This window comes from Barbatula barbatula (genome assembly GCF_947034865.1).
Source record: "Barbatula barbatula genome assembly, chromosome: 9".
Classification (NCBI taxonomy): domain Eukaryota; kingdom Metazoa; phylum Chordata; class Actinopteri; order Cypriniformes; family Nemacheilidae; genus Barbatula; species Barbatula barbatula.
Window position 1 is genome coordinate 1,797,645 of NC_136772.1, and position 15,845 is coordinate 1,813,489.

The 15,845-nt window shown below is 38.7% G+C and overlaps 1 protein-coding gene across 1 annotated transcript in view; it reads left to right on the top strand.

Moving 5' to 3' along the window:
• LOC306898821 (potassium voltage-gated channel subfamily H member 7) overlaps positions 1 to 15,845 on the top strand; it is a 52,587-nt gene that overhangs the window by 29,065 nt on the left and 7,677 nt on the right. Inside the window, exons 4-9 of the mRNA XM_079464640.1 lie at positions 1,458 to 1,886; positions 3,925 to 4,136; positions 6,898 to 7,323; positions 9,816 to 10,215; positions 10,603 to 10,808; positions 12,282 to 12,534. Of these exons, the coding sequence (XP_079320766.1) occupies positions 1,458 to 1,886; positions 3,925 to 4,136; positions 6,898 to 7,323; positions 9,816 to 10,215; positions 10,603 to 10,808; positions 12,282 to 12,534 (1,926 nt within the window). The remainder of the gene's footprint in view (positions 1 to 1,457; positions 1,887 to 3,924; positions 4,137 to 6,897; positions 7,324 to 9,815; positions 10,216 to 10,602; positions 10,809 to 12,281; positions 12,535 to 15,845) is intronic.

Below are 15,845 nucleotides of genomic sequence, written 5' to 3' on the forward strand. Positions count from 1 at the left end.
ACTCTTAATTTGCATTTTTAATAAAATGGAGGTCATACAGATGTTAAACTTTTTCATTACCCTTCAATGGTCACATCTTATTTTAATTTCTCGCTTTTAACAAACCGTTAACTATAAACTACTAATCTGGTGCTTGTCAAGAGTTAGTAAGGTAGTTGTTAGGTTAGGGTATTGGGTAGGATTAGGGATGTAGAATATTATCATGCAGAATATGTGCTTTATTAGAACTACTAATAAACAGCCAATATGCTAATAGTATGCATGCTAATAAGAAACTAGTTAATAATGATAATTGGTCATTATACTAAAGTGTCACCAAGTTCATTTGGCCACGTATATACCACATATTCAAGTTTCCTGTGACTTACTATGGCTACTTATATTATATAGTTTCAAAGTTGGTGATTTCGTCTTGTGACTGGACTTTAGCGAAACTACACTTGTGTTAGTCTTAGATCAGATCGCTTTCTCTTATTTACTGAAAACTAGACGCACTGCTGTTTACTCTTCAAAGCAGAGATGTACCGTAGAGAAAACACTTAAATCTCCCGGGAAGATGCGGATTTGTTTGATCACATCCTGTTACACAAAAAAAAACATGTTGAGAAGCTGCTCTGCTAATGAAAACTGTGTCCTTACTGACCATGAATTCAGACCAAAGGCTGTTGGGAAAATGAAGGGCAGGGCCGAGCAAATGAGCCATATGTCAGACCGCTGTTCTCCTGAGGGGCAATGCACAGTTAGAATCCGGATGAACGCTAACCATGTGCTGTGAATGTGTTGGATTCGGTCATTAAAGTGTATGGAGTGTCCAACAACAAGTTCACGTACATACACGGTGTAAAAACACTTTCATGTTTAATGTAATAGGCAGTTATTATTACCTTACTTCTGACTGAATGTCAAATGATGCGTTCGGCGATACAACTGTCTAATCCCCCCCTTTCTGTCAGCCTACTATTTTATTTGATTCTTTTATCAATATATTTTTTACTCGCATGTCGTTTCACTTCAGACGACACTTATTCACTTACTTCAGTCATTTTAATTACTTTACTTTCATTTTTATTATAATATATGCACTCATATTTTTTTTTGATATTTGTATTAATATATTAATGTGTCCAGATCAGCTAGTCAACGTTTTACAGTCGATGCAATGGTCACTTTAAAAATACCATAAAATTAGCGTCAACATCTCTCATCAGAAATACTATATATATATATATATATATATAATATGTTTATTGTTATGTCCTCAATTACTGTAAATTATTTTGAACAAGCTGCTGAATTGATTCAATAAAATACTGCACAGTGCATACTGTATATTGTATACTTAAAAAATATCATGAATCAGAACGCGTCTTGCAATGATAAACATTTCACTAGTAGCTTTCACGTCAATGTTTGTTGCATTTCTGAACTAATCTGTTGTATTTCCATATGTCCTCCAGGAAAAGGAAGATTCTTCCACTTCCGCCTGCCAGCGTTGAAGCTGTTGGGGACCAGTAAACAATCCCTCCCCCAGGAGGATCCAGACACAGTCCTGGTGGACACGCCAAGGGCCGGTGAAGACTCTACGGCCGCGACAGACGTCCGCTCGCCCACAAAAGACCCCTGCAGTCCGGCGGAGACCAATGACACCCAAGCGCTCATCAGTTCCAGCCCTCATTCCTCTCCACTGTCTGTTCCCCTCGACCACTCGTCCCCCAAACAGACCTGGGACCGTCCCAGTCCATCCCAGGCCCAGTCAACCACCTTCCTGGCCCAGTCCATCTCTAGAAACAGTGTTTGCAGCAGACGACGAGCTTCATCCGTCCATGACATTGAGGGGCTCAGTACGAACTCCAAACGGATGTTTTTGGACAGACAGGAAAGTGAAGGTAAGTGCTTCAAACATACAGACATCACATTTAAAAATAAGTTTTCAGTTGTTTTCTTTCTTATTGAAACATGAAGGGGTGGGACAAAGAGCAAATTTTTCTTCGATTGCCAATAGAATTTAGTTTAAATTATAGTTTGGAATCATGATTTATGCTCTTGCTACTCGGGCAGAGGAAGGGATATTTTCTCTATTGGTCTTCGACGTTTCGACCCTGTTCTCTATCTGAAAACACTTCTGCTTCTGAATGCTATGACAAATATGGATCTGAAGAACAGAAAGTGGCTAATGTGTTCAAACATCATTACTGTATGCCCATTAGTTTGATGAAATGAAAACAGTAGTTATTTAATTGATTTGCTTGACAAATGATCACGTCTAACCGCAAGAGTAAGGCAGTCATAAATAATGCCATCGTAATGAATGACCTTGGGCCTTTAATAATTGTTATTGATATGGAGTTGTTATTGAGAAGTACCAAATCAAAATATGAAATGAAGCACTGCTTTTGTGAGTGTTTGTTTGAAACCCTACTATACATTTGCAAACTGTTTTAAAAAAGCACAAGTCACAACCATTCCATTGTATTTTTCCAATAGATCAAACAGTAAAGCCTTGGGGTTTGATTGCGAAGAAAATAAATCTGCAAATACCAGTACAATGATGTGCGCAAACCTTAGTTAATGAAGTTTCGTGATTTAATTAAATAAATTACTCCTCCCGTAAAGTTTGCATCTATATTTGCATGTATAGGAAACTCCTACAAATGCATATGCAATAAGATTAGTTGCGATGCAGCGTTCACATCACTGGCGTAGCATCTGGGTAAGGTGCATATGGGCCCGGAGGATTGGAGGCCTGCATCCAAGTTTGATTCATGCCTGTCTAATATTGTAAAAAAATAACTAGATGACTGATCTCAGATCTGGTCTACCTGTCAATCTCGCCACCCAATTCGCGTCATTCGCACTGCCAGTTTGCTACTTTGCATGTCATTTTCTCATGCAAAACGCTTAATTCGGGTTTGGTGTGAACCGAGTTTAAGTTGCTAAATGTATAATGTTTGACAAATGTATTATAATATAAATGTATTATAATTCACATCTTTTTGGCACTTGGCAGTTTGCGCTCCCTTGGGGTATGCCGTTACCATTTAAATGCAATTTAAGCACGTCAACATGTAAATAACAAACCCGCGTAAACAACCGATGTTCAGTAATGCGCAACGCAGTTATTCAGAATTCACATAAGAGAATAGATTCCAATAGCAATAAAAACTGTAAAACACATGATGATAAAACTACAGCGAAACGATACACGCAGGATCACTTTCAGAGGGAGTTTTTGCTAGCTAATGAATGATAAAACATGACAGCCAATCAAAATCCATTCCTATGTAATGTGCCCATGGATTTAAACTAAACATACAAGCTAAGAGGTCTGTGTTGTTAACGTAGAAGCTAACATACAAATTGTAGTTATCATTCACGGTTTGAACAGGCATTTAGAGATCAAACCGGTTGTTTTTCTTTAAAAGCGCTTTGAGAATACCGAGTAGAGGCGGCCATCACGGTGTCTGGGGCCTCATGCCGTTTCATCATTATCCGTCTTCAGCCTGATTTCACCTCTCCACGGCTTTCTGATCTCCTGATTAGTTCATGCAGCATATTCCCTGTGATTTCAATAACACTCGGGGCTGGACCTTGCTGCATTCAGGTGGATTAAAATGACTTAGTTGTTCAGACTTTAGACAGGAACTTTCCTTTCACATTCCACTAAATGAAACTGATCAGGACAGAAAATCAATGCTACACGCTGAATGACTTCCGGCGGCTCTTAATCTCGACAGCCACTGTCATCTTCTGAGAGTATTTCTCTTCTTTAACCCGCCATGAGCAATAAAGCAAGAGAGGCAGCGTTTTACCACAAGTAAATTGAAATGTCAGAAACAGAAATATGTTTGTAAATGGTGTCATTTATAAATAACAAACAATAATATTAAACTATAACATCAACAATGTTGCCTTTCTCGCTGTCAGGTCCATTCAACCATTTCAAGTCCAGTTATCTAGGATCGACCTCCGACTCGAACCTAAACAAATACAGCACCATTAACAAGATTCCTCTCATCGCTCTCAACTTCTCAGAGGCCAATGACAAGAAAGCACCTTCTCCTCCGTCCTCCGAGAAAACCATCATCGCACCCAAGGTCAAAGACAGAACTCACAATGTCACAGAGAAGGTCACACAGGTGAGGTGTTCACATCCTAATGTTCCATCTGTCCGATGCACGTCAGATTATGAGTGTGAACAGGTTACAAACAGCATTTCATGTCGACTTTAACACTTGAATAAGGTGAAGATGTGTGTCAGTTGCTTCGGGATTTTGTTTGGAAACTCAACAGTTGACGAGCACAAACAAGCAGAAAGAGTTCGTGCAAATCTATCTAACATGAGGGATATTCAAATACAATGTAAACACCAGAATTTATTCAGAGTTCCCGTCACATGCTCGCATTTATCATATTTTTCTTCTTGCTTTGACGCTGAAAGCGTATCAAAGGACCATCTGAGCACAAGACCCCGGGGGAAAATATCTCCAAATATTGTCAATATGTATTGCTGAAACAGTTTGTGTGTGTGTAAGAGCAAGTGTGAGTTGAACTTTCCCCTTGGGTTCTTGAAAGCTCGATTCGGCTGTTTGCACCCATGCGGACGCACACAGACACTTTCTACCTAGACCGGCCATCATAGGCTGTTTGAGTATATCTTTGCAAGAGTTTTTTGATCAAATTTGAATGTCGCGATTGCATTTGTCCTTCAAAGTAAAAACAATCCCAGAATGCATTTTATTAAAGTCAGTAAAGAAATGTGTCTTAGGTTTATAAAAATGTGCTTGTATACTTCCAAACGAAAAAAAATTTGGATCAGTCTACTTTTTAGATACTTTACTTCTCAGAAAAGTAGTGAAAGTTGTGAACCTTAAGTTGGCTACTGTTACCCTCAAAGCATAATTGAAAGTACACTTCCAAAAAACTAAAAAGTGGGAGTGAAAAACTTAAAAGTGTAATTATACTAGTACTCACTTCATTACATAGTTTAATAAAAATTTGCTCACGTATTCTTTATAATATTCATCTGAATTATACCTACTTATCTTTGAAAGAGGGTGGATATTCTGATAATCTTCATTTTTTAATACTGAATAGAAAAAGAATGCATGAAATTTAGGTAACAAACTGTCCTACCAGGTTCTGAAAGTCAGAGAAACTGTGTGATACGTTGTTAGGTTTAAATAACCTCTAGAAGAGTCCTTCAATGAAAGTCAAAGTCAGACCGCAGGACAAAACTAAAACATGTCGAGTCAAACCTGGTGTTAAATGTATCCGCTTTTAGAGCAGCTGTGATGGAAACAGGACACATTGAAGTTGATGACAACCCATCCAGAAACGCAAGCGGTCCATCAAAAGTGCTCTGGCAGTAAACCCTGATTTCTCATCAGAGGTCATTTAGCTTAATGTCACATCTGACTGATTCTCACATTACCTTTCCAACCTGCCAGCTCGTGTGAGAGCCGGACGAGAGGACCAGATACATAATTCATCACTTTCTTAGGAGAGAGAAAAAATAGACTAAGGCGTCATGATTTCTAATGAAGTATTTAGTAAGAAAAGCCGCCTCATTTGCTGACTGTCCTAGTTGGTTAACTCCTGTAGAAAGATGAAATACTGAATCACAGACACACACTGACTGGATTACTCACTATTTCTAAATGATTGCGGATATTTGATGGTTTTGCAAATAGTATACTATAATATATATTGCAAAGTGTAAACCTCAATATTGTTGGTAGCAGAGCAAAATAAAAGCAACGTGGTAAGGGCTGTCACAATATCAGATTTGCACTACATAGTTATCATGGTAAACAAAATGATGCTGCCAGTCAAATTCATTTTTACTTTCGTTTTTTTGTCTTTTCTCTTGTTTTGGTCAATGAATCACATTCAATACAAGCGTAGGGAGGCAATGAGACAGTTTGTAACCATTGTGGCTATTAAAGCTAAATGCAACCTACTATGTAGATGTGTCAACCAAATACTGGCACTGAAATAGTTATTATATATTATTATTATTATAGTATTAACAAATCAGTTGTAACGGTTTTAAATTTTTAATTTGAAGCTTTGATTCGGTGCGATAGAAATCATACATATGCTGAAAATACATCCTTCTCTGTAACAGATTTTACATTCATCCAAAGAAAAACGCAAAACAAATGTGACAAATGCAATTGATGCCGGGAGACAGTTGCCGGGTTCCCTCACCCTGGTTTTACACACATTTTGAAGTTTCGCATAAGAAACAAATGATGGAAAGGCCAAAATTTTGAAATAAAATCCCTTCTGCTATTGCGAACTTTAAAATGATTTTCATCACGTTTGGATGGAAGCTAGTGACATGGATATAACCCAATGCAGAGTTTTTACGAATAGTTTAGATTACAAAAGACAACATTCGGTAAACAAAGTACTGAGAAAAAAGCACTAAACAGGTTTGACCGTAAATCACTTCCAGTAACATTTGGCAGCAGTCTTATCTACCGTTTTGCCCTTGAGCGGAATACTAAATCCTAGATAACTTCAGGATTAACCTGGAAAAAGATGACCATTTCTGCCAGTATAGACAGTGTAATTCTAAAGAAATGAATGTTTATGCCTCGCTCGCAGGCTCCCAGAGACAGTACACTTACTGTATGTCTCCATGATTGCATCAGCTGGAATGGAAAAATGAAAACGACATGGAATGATATGAACACATGTGATTTGACGGACAGCTGTCAAGTAAAAAAATAAACAATAAACGTTTCTGTTAAGATTTATAGGCCCCAAAATATGTAAAACCAATAATGGGACATATGCTAGATAGGCGTTTAGTTTTTTCTCTTGACAGACAATGACTCACCAAACATATTTCCACTGCAGGCATACAATCTAACGTCTTTTCTGTTTTAGGTCCTGTCGCTTGGTGCAGACGTGCTACCCGAGTACAAGCTTCAGACGGCACGCATCGACAAGTTCACAATACTGCACTACAGCCCTTTCAAAGCAGTCTGGGACTGGCTCATACTACTGTTGGTCATTTACACGGCCATTTTAACTCCTTACTCCGCTGCCTTCCTGCTCAACGATCGCGAGGAGCAAAAAAGACGAGAATGTGGCTACTCATGCAACCCTCTTAACGTGGTGGACTTAATAGTGGACATCATGTTCATCATCGACATCCTTATTAACTTTCGCACCACGTACGTGAACTTGAACGAGGAGGTCGTGAGCCATCCGGGGAAGATCGCCATCCATTACTTTAAAGGCTGGTTCCTTATAGACATGGTGGCGGCCATTCCCTTCGACCTGCTGATATTCGGCTCAGGGTCTGACGAAGTAAGTGATGACCAAATGTAATCATGTAATGAATTCAATTAAAATAAATAAGTCAGGGGTATTAAATGACCTCGGAGGCACTACAGCCAGAAGTCTACAACTACAAAATAAAGTCAAACCAAAATGTTATTGTGGGACAGATTTTAAAGGCTCATTTTAAACCGAAACACAGGTCATTTGAAACCCCTGACCTAGACTATTTCGTTATTTGTTTACCCAAATATTTATTGAATTGTTTGGACTAGTTGTCCATTCTGCAGATCAGATCAGATATAGACGTTTTTAAAAGTAGATCAGAAAGCACTTAGCCTCGGGTGGGCGGCTCATTCTTGCAACTACACACCCCTTTCAGCGAATCTGGGATTATAGTATTATAATGTACTGTATGCTGTTTTCTTTCTTTTTCGGAATGGCCCTCATTTCTGAATCCATTTATTGGGATTAGTGGCTTACCAAATGGGAATCAATGATGGTGATGAAGATGAGAGAGGCGCTGTTTGAACAGCTTACAGCAATAGCAAGCCGTTTGCTTGTTTATGTGGCCAATATCCCGTCAGAGGCCAATGACAATCGCCCCGGCATATCAGGACATATGGTTTTCCGGCATCTGTGTCATTCGGAGCCTCATGCATCCCTAGGACATAAGAACTTCACTGCCTTTAAAATAAATGTCAACAAGAGAAACTGGCTGACATTTTCATAGTGTCATTGGATATTTTTAGACTACGGACACAATTACCCTGCTTGGGCTAAATAAAATCTTTTCTTTTTATGCTTTAAAATCCTTCTAAAACTAAAAACATGCACTGTCGAAGATGAACAAGCCAATATCCTCCACACAGCCGCACACAGCCATTCAACAGCCCTCATGCTCACAGCATCGGCAAAAAAGTACCAAAGAGTACAGCAGGTTTCAGTCTTCGTTGTTCAGCACATAAGCCATGATACCAAAGGTCAGCACCTGATAAAAAGGCCCCCTTGGCTCTGGATTGAAGTCAATGTCTGTTATAATGTCTTAGGGATTCACTAACAGTTCGACGAGGGGCTTACAATCCAATGGGTTCTTTGGACAGCAAAACATGAGAATCGTGGTATTCGCATGAGGTCAAAAGCAGAGAGATGCTCTGATGAACAGTCGTATAATTCAGCATTCATTCTATCGTCATGTCCAGCTATAACTCGGTGTGAACAGAAGGAGCTTATGAGTTTTTAATGGCCGCTGGTGTCAGATACCACAGCTTTGTCCACAATTCTGAACAAGAGACAAAAAGAAAATCGCATGCTTCGCTCTGCACACTGTCAGTGAGTGCCAGGCATCGGTGTCAGACGCATCTATTAAGACCCTTTCTAAAAATATCAGCTCTGAGTTCAAACATCAACTTTGTGAGGCCGCAGTGTAATTGAATGCTAAACAAATGATCTCTCAGTAGGGTCGAGCTATAGCTACTGTACCGTAGGGATCCGTCGTTGGCTTCCCGAGCACTGTGTCTTTATTCAGATTCTACCCACAAATGAAGATTTATCTCTTGTCTTTGAGCCAGGACCACGACATAGATCCAACACGACTGCTGAAGCTCATTACCCATGTCTCTCATGTCGGGTGATTATTTAATCCTCGCAGTGCGAAATTTTGATGAGATGGATCTCTGGTGTTAGCAGGCGCAGCAGTGTGTAATGTTATAAAATTAAACACGGTTAACAAAATATGAATTAGTGTGGAAGTCGATGCAAAGAAGCTGTGGGTAAAATGTGTTTTTAGCAAGTACTGTCACAATATCAGATTTTTACGACATGATTAATGTATCCCTAAGAATTCACAATAAAGATACTATCACAAATAATGAAATTCAATCAAAATGATCTATAATTTGATTTAGTTTTCTCAGTTTTTGGGTCAATGAATCACAATCAAAATAGAAAAATGACTATTGTTTAAAATGTAAAAAATAGTTACAGATTCCTGTGAGATCAGGTTGAGAGGAGGCGGCTAATCTGTATGAATTCTAACGTTGTGAATCGTACAAACGCCTGCGATTACTTGAAAAAAGCAATACTGAAGCCCCGCCCCTAAACCTAACGTCACTGGCGCGAAAGGAAATCATACTCATTTCGAATTAGCCACATCGCAAAATAGTTACGTTTTCACAGAGAGATTGTGTTCGATGGCGTTACATCCTGTAGCATGTTTGTCATCTAGTCTGCCCCCACAGTAAGATGCCTTAAAGGCATCATTCCCTGAAATTAGAAAATTGTCTCATAATTAATTACCCAACGTACTCTACTTGACTGGGGTCACAGGTTCTATCCCAGTGAATGCAAATATTGATCAAATCTATGTTTACATTTATTCATTTATCAGACTATTTTATTCAAAGCATTTAACATTTTGTTAGGCTCAAATGCTTTGTATAAAAGAATCTGCCAAATACATGAATGTAAATGTGATGTGTTAAAACAGATCCTAATGCTCACCTTCTCTCTCTTTTCACAAGACAACAACTCTAATTGGCCTATTGAAAACAGCGCGACTTCTGCGATTGGTTCGGGTTGCCAGGAAGCTGGACCGTTACTCCGAATATGGTGCTGCGGTTTTGATGCTCCTCATGTGTATATTTGCTCTCATCGCTCATTGGCTTGCCTGCATCTGGTACGCCATTGGAAATGTGGAGAGGCCATACCTGGACCATAAGATCGGCTGGCTTGACAATCTCGGTGTGTCGATTGGGAAAAGATACAACTACAGTGACCCCAGTTCTGGCCCGTCCATAAAGGATAAATATGTCACTGCCCTGTATTTCACCTTTAGCTCTCTGACCAGCGTGGGCTTCGGAAACGTGTCTCCAAACACCAACTCGGAGAAGATCTTCTCCATCTGTGTCATGCTTATTGGATGTAAGTCTGACAAAAAACCTGCAAATAGCTTAAACATTCCGTCAATATTTACTCAGTCATGATGTTATGGTCTTTTTCATGAAACAAGTAAAGTTTGCATTAAGTCCATGTGAACTTAATCAAGATTATGTAATGGCTTGCATTTGAACTAATAATCACAGGTTAAACCAATCACAACCATGCCTGGTGTGCACATGACCATGGTGACCAATCACAGGCATTTAAATTAACAGTGTGAATTGCAGGTAATTATTGAGTAAATGCGCAGAAAACGAAACTGTAAGATCTTTTGTGTAAAAGCATTCAGTGAATTCTCTTCTACATTTCAGAAATACCTGCTAAACAGCACATGAAATAATAATACCTCTCCTAATGGTTCTTCTCCAGCTTTAATGTACGCCAGCATCTTCGGGAACGTTTCGGCCATCATCCAGCGGCTGTATTCAGGTACGGCGCGATATCACACGCAGATGCTCCGTGTCAAAGAGTTCATTCGCTTCCATCAGATCCCGAATCCACTCAGGCAAAGACTGGAGGAGTATTTCCAACACTCGTGGACGTACACCAATGGCATTGACATGAACACGGTGCGTGTGAAGTTATTTTTCTCCTGGATATTATGTCTGTTTACCAGAATGCTCTGTTAAAAAAACGGTCATGCTGTAATAAATGCATTACAGAATAACTGCACGTGTCCATCAATGTCTTCTGTAGCCATCTGGTGCCTAGTCAAAGAGTTTTAGTTTTGAGAATAAAATGCTCTGTTATTTCACAATGTCATCACAAATCTCTGGATTCATGTACTGAAAGCAACACGTGTCTCTCCCTGTATCTGCCTCTATAAAATGGAACAACCTCACCACGCTGGGAAGAACAGGAGGTATTTATATTATCTCAGGACTCATCTCCATTCATGTCTATGACTATAATTGATTATCATTTTTTAATAACTCCATCTCAGATAACATACATTGCACGAGCATATATTTTGCATCCGTTACTGTTTTTACTGTTTTTTTTCAAAACTTTCAAAAGCGGATTTAGGGTTGGGCAATACAGCTAAAACTACTTGCTTTATAGCAATATTCGTTTCTCTTTACAACAAGGTTGTTTTGTTTACATTAGAAAATGCATGAAATAAAATGATCAATGCATGTTCCTTTCAGCAATTACTAACACCTTAAAAAAACTTTACTGGACGTTTGTATCGGCTAACAGTATTTGCACAGAGAACTAACATAACTGTGTTTTAAAGGGATATCTCACACCAAAATGAAAATTCTGTCACAACATCCTCTTGTCATTTCAAACCTGCAGAACAAGATATTTTGAAGAATGTTGGTAACCAAAAACCGTTGGCCTCCATTGACTTCTACTGTATGGACCGAAAACCATTGCAAGTCAATGGGGACCAACGTTTTCTGTTATTAACAGTCTTCAACATACTGTCATTTCTATTCATTTAATAATGTTCAAATTAGCACAATGCGTCTTAATTTAACTTTAATTTGATTTAACTCTCAAGCTATATCGCCCAGCCCCAGAGGCTTCAACGCTGGCATGAATAAACGTGCATTAGATGCATTAGGGGCCTTTTTTCATTCTCACTTCAAGATAAAAGTTGCACATGTTTCAGCACGTCTGCATGTTGCTAAGAAACGGGTTTGTTTGCCATTCTCAAAGTCTCCTTATTTTTTTTTTTGAATGAATAATTGGACTTATTGCACAGGACTTCTTTTCCATTTCTAAAGTAGTATCACCATGACAATCAAACCCCATGATGCATTGAGAAACGATTATAAATACATGAATCGTTCAATATGACGTATATTGATTTAAAACCGACCCGCACATTCACCCATCATTTGTATTTTGATGCTCACGGTTCATCACATTTTAGATGTTGTAGAAAGCAGCACACTAGATATTGAAACCGAGCCCATGTCACCTCACAATAAGAAGACTGTATTTGTGGGTAATGTTATGTACTCATGCGTTTTCTTTAATCTCTGGTGATAATGGAAAGAGTTTAATGATGCTCACCTTCTGCTCGTGTTTACCTGCAGGTCTTAAAAGGCTTTCCAGAGTGTTTGCAAGCAGATATTTGTCTGCATCTAAATCAAAGCCTGCTTGAGGGATGCAAAGCATTCAGAGGTGCCACTAAAGGCTGTCTGCGTGCACTCGCTATACATTTCAAAACTACCCACGCACCACCTGGAGATACTCTCGTGCACTGTGGGGACGTCCTTACAGCTCTATACTTCTTGTCTCGGGGGTCCCTCGAGATCCTTAAGGACGACATTGTGGTGGCCATTCTGGGTAAGAATTAAACATAGTTTTAAAAAACTATTTAATGCACAGATACAGTATATATATATATATTCACACGGCAATCGCTCTCCATTAAACGATAGATCGGCTCGATACGCACCGGTAAAAAGAGTTTCTGTCATCATTTATTCACCATCGTGTGATTCGAAACCTGTATGTGTGTGTCAAAAAAGAAGATATTTTGGGAAATGTCTCGGTGGCTTTGCGTTCATACAATGGAAGTCAATGGGGTTCAGGGTTACTATCTTCTTTTGAACAGCAGTATGTGATAGTGTGTGTTTTGAAGGCGTTACCCCGGTCACATCCTTTGCAGAACTCTCAGCCTAGACATGCTGTTTACCGACACGGCGTTTAGCAACAAAAGAGAGGGTATGCGCCGTATCTCCCGAGGGCAGGTGTGCCGTTGTCCTCACATGCTTAAACACAGCAGCCGATAGCAGAGGTGCCAAGGGTGCAGTTTGCTGTGTGTTGAAATCAAAAGGCTTAGTGAAATGGCTACATTATTTTCTTTCAGAATATGATAAAATGTCAAACAGACTATCCTTGAAACAAGCCTGGCCTGTCTTTGGGGATTTTGCTTTGTGTTTCATACTGCGTCTGGAACCCCAGGACTTGGGATATCTGATAAGAGACATCTGACATTTCTATTAAGTGGCGGCCCCTGGATGTGTTTGGCATCTTCAAAGCGCAGGAGAGAGAGAGTTCAGAGCTGGACTGGGCTTTTTATAGCTCACATTGCTAATGGAGAACACATCAGAGAATGTACTTGAGCAGTGGTTCTCAACCTTTTCATAGTCGTGCCCCCCTGTAAACCCATTTTAAGAACTGCTGCTCCCCCATACCGTACTGTACAGATAAAATGAAGTGTACAATATGGTAAATATAGTTTATATATATATACTGTATACTGTATACACGTTGATTAATACGCCCCATAGACCACAAAACCAGTCATAAGGTTCAATTGTTTGAAACTGAGATTTATACATCATCTGAAAGCTCATTTCAAGCTTTCTATTGACGCATGGTTTGTCAGGAAAAGACAATATTTGACAATTTGAAATCTGAGGCTGCAAAAAAATCCAAATATTGAGAAGTATTTTTTAGAAGTTGTTAATCAGAGGCTCTGTAGCAGGCCGTTGTTAGGAAGAAACAAGTTTCTGAAATTCAGAAAATTTTTACTTTACATAGATATCAAACTTGAGTGGGTAATTCCCATAGAGCAGGCAGCAGCGAGCAAAGTTTGTAGGCGTGTATATAGACAAATATACTCGTGCTAATGACTGGTCCAGGGTCACATATAGTAAAATAATTTGTCATTTATTTATTATATAGATTAAAATGGATTTATAAAGGCAAGTGGTAGATCTGGTAATCTTGACACCCAAATTAAAAAAAAAATTACTATACTTTACTATAATAAACTGTAGTACAATTCAGTTAACATTACCATACTAGTTTATCAACTCACTTTAGTTTATACCGTAGAAAACATTCACCACGTGTAGCAATCACTGTAACATACCACAGTATACTAAGATTTACTACAGTTTACACAAAGTCTGTTTATGGAAGTCGTGCCACTCGGCGGTCATGTTTGCAATGTATTGTTTACATCATAGCAAGTCCACAGTCCTATCTACTTGATAGGAGAAGGCAGATATTTCAAAAATCGCTGGCCAAAAAATCACAATTTGTTTAATTATTAATCAGAAATAGGCTATGAACTGTATCATAATTTTGGTTTGCTAAGCTCAAATTGCTTTAAACGCCCCTCACGAGAGCCCCGCCCCACGGAATCGTTCGTCTTTATTGATTGACGATTGGCTGGTTTAACCGGAAGGCGGGACTTCCTTCACTAGAGCATTGCATTCCTCGCCATTCATTTTAATGGCAGTGGTGCATCTTAATAACTTTGGTTTACTATGGTTAATACTCAAGTATACTACAGTATTCATGTGGTTTGACCAAATACCAGCCGATTTATCCGTCTTTAATTACATACTAATTGCTTGACATAAATTGTCTATATTTATATTATTTTAATATACTATTTTACGAGAGTTATTTTAAAATAACTTGCTCGACTGAAAAGCCACACAATGATGAAAAATAGTGAGATGAAAATTTTTATTTACTTGTTGTTCCGATCTGAATATCTATCTTTCATCTATGGAGCACAAGAAGCACAATGATATTCATCTAGACGGTTTCATCTTAACAAAATAAACAAACGTTACTGTGCATGCTCACTTTTGTGGAGACAAATGAACGCCCGGTACACATTCACAAACAATACAGTGCCTGTAGATAATTTCTGATAACAATAAAAAGAAACCGAGAAGAACCTTTACTTGGCTAAACTTGTCTCTCCAATATTTTGAATTTAGAATCTCATACCAAGCTCAACCGCTAGATGTCAATGTTCCATACGGTTCATTTAAATGTGACAAAACTACATGCAGGAGCCATTCAACAAACTGTTTATTTAATAAAATGAACATACAACATAATTTTGTTTCATACAATTATTATAAAATAATAATGCTAATTAATATGAACATAAATTAGATAAAATATAGTTATGTTATTAGAAAACCTGAAATAAACGGAACGGAAACCTGAAATAAACTCGGGGTCAGGCGTACGTGACTCCGATTAATCGGTCTATTCAGCCTCAGGCATTTTTTACGTTCATTGCGATGGTTCAAAACGTTACAGTAAATGGTGATTAAGGGTGTCACTAAGGCTAACACGAGAGTGAGTAATGTTCTTTGGACCCATAGCGAAAAAAAATTGAAAATACCCACAATGCTTTGTGTCTTCTTCATGGAGAGATTGTAGAGAACTGTCAACTCCCTAATGAACCGCTGAGTTTGAACCGATTCAGTTCAAATGTCACCTGCAGCTCGGTCCGTACTGAAGACAGAATCACTCTGAGGGTCTGACATTTAACCAAGTGGCTAAGCTGAGAGACCACCGATTTTCAGAGAGAAACATCGACTGCTAGATTGCCAAAAGATTTGTTAAATAATATAAATGTTCAAAATGCATTTGCATTTTGGTTTTAAGATGAGGAGGCAGGGGGCAAAGAAAGATGGAGTCAAGGTGTTGCAGAGACGATAAATGATATGAGGTGGACGAGGAGGAGAGGAAAAGGAAAAAAATATATATGATGGAAACAAAGAGGAAAGGATATGAGGTGAGGTCAAGAGGAGGAGTATAGGAGGAAGAAGAGAGATCAGGTGAAGAAAGATGATAAAAGGAGGAGAGGTAGGGAAAAGAATCCGTATACCTGA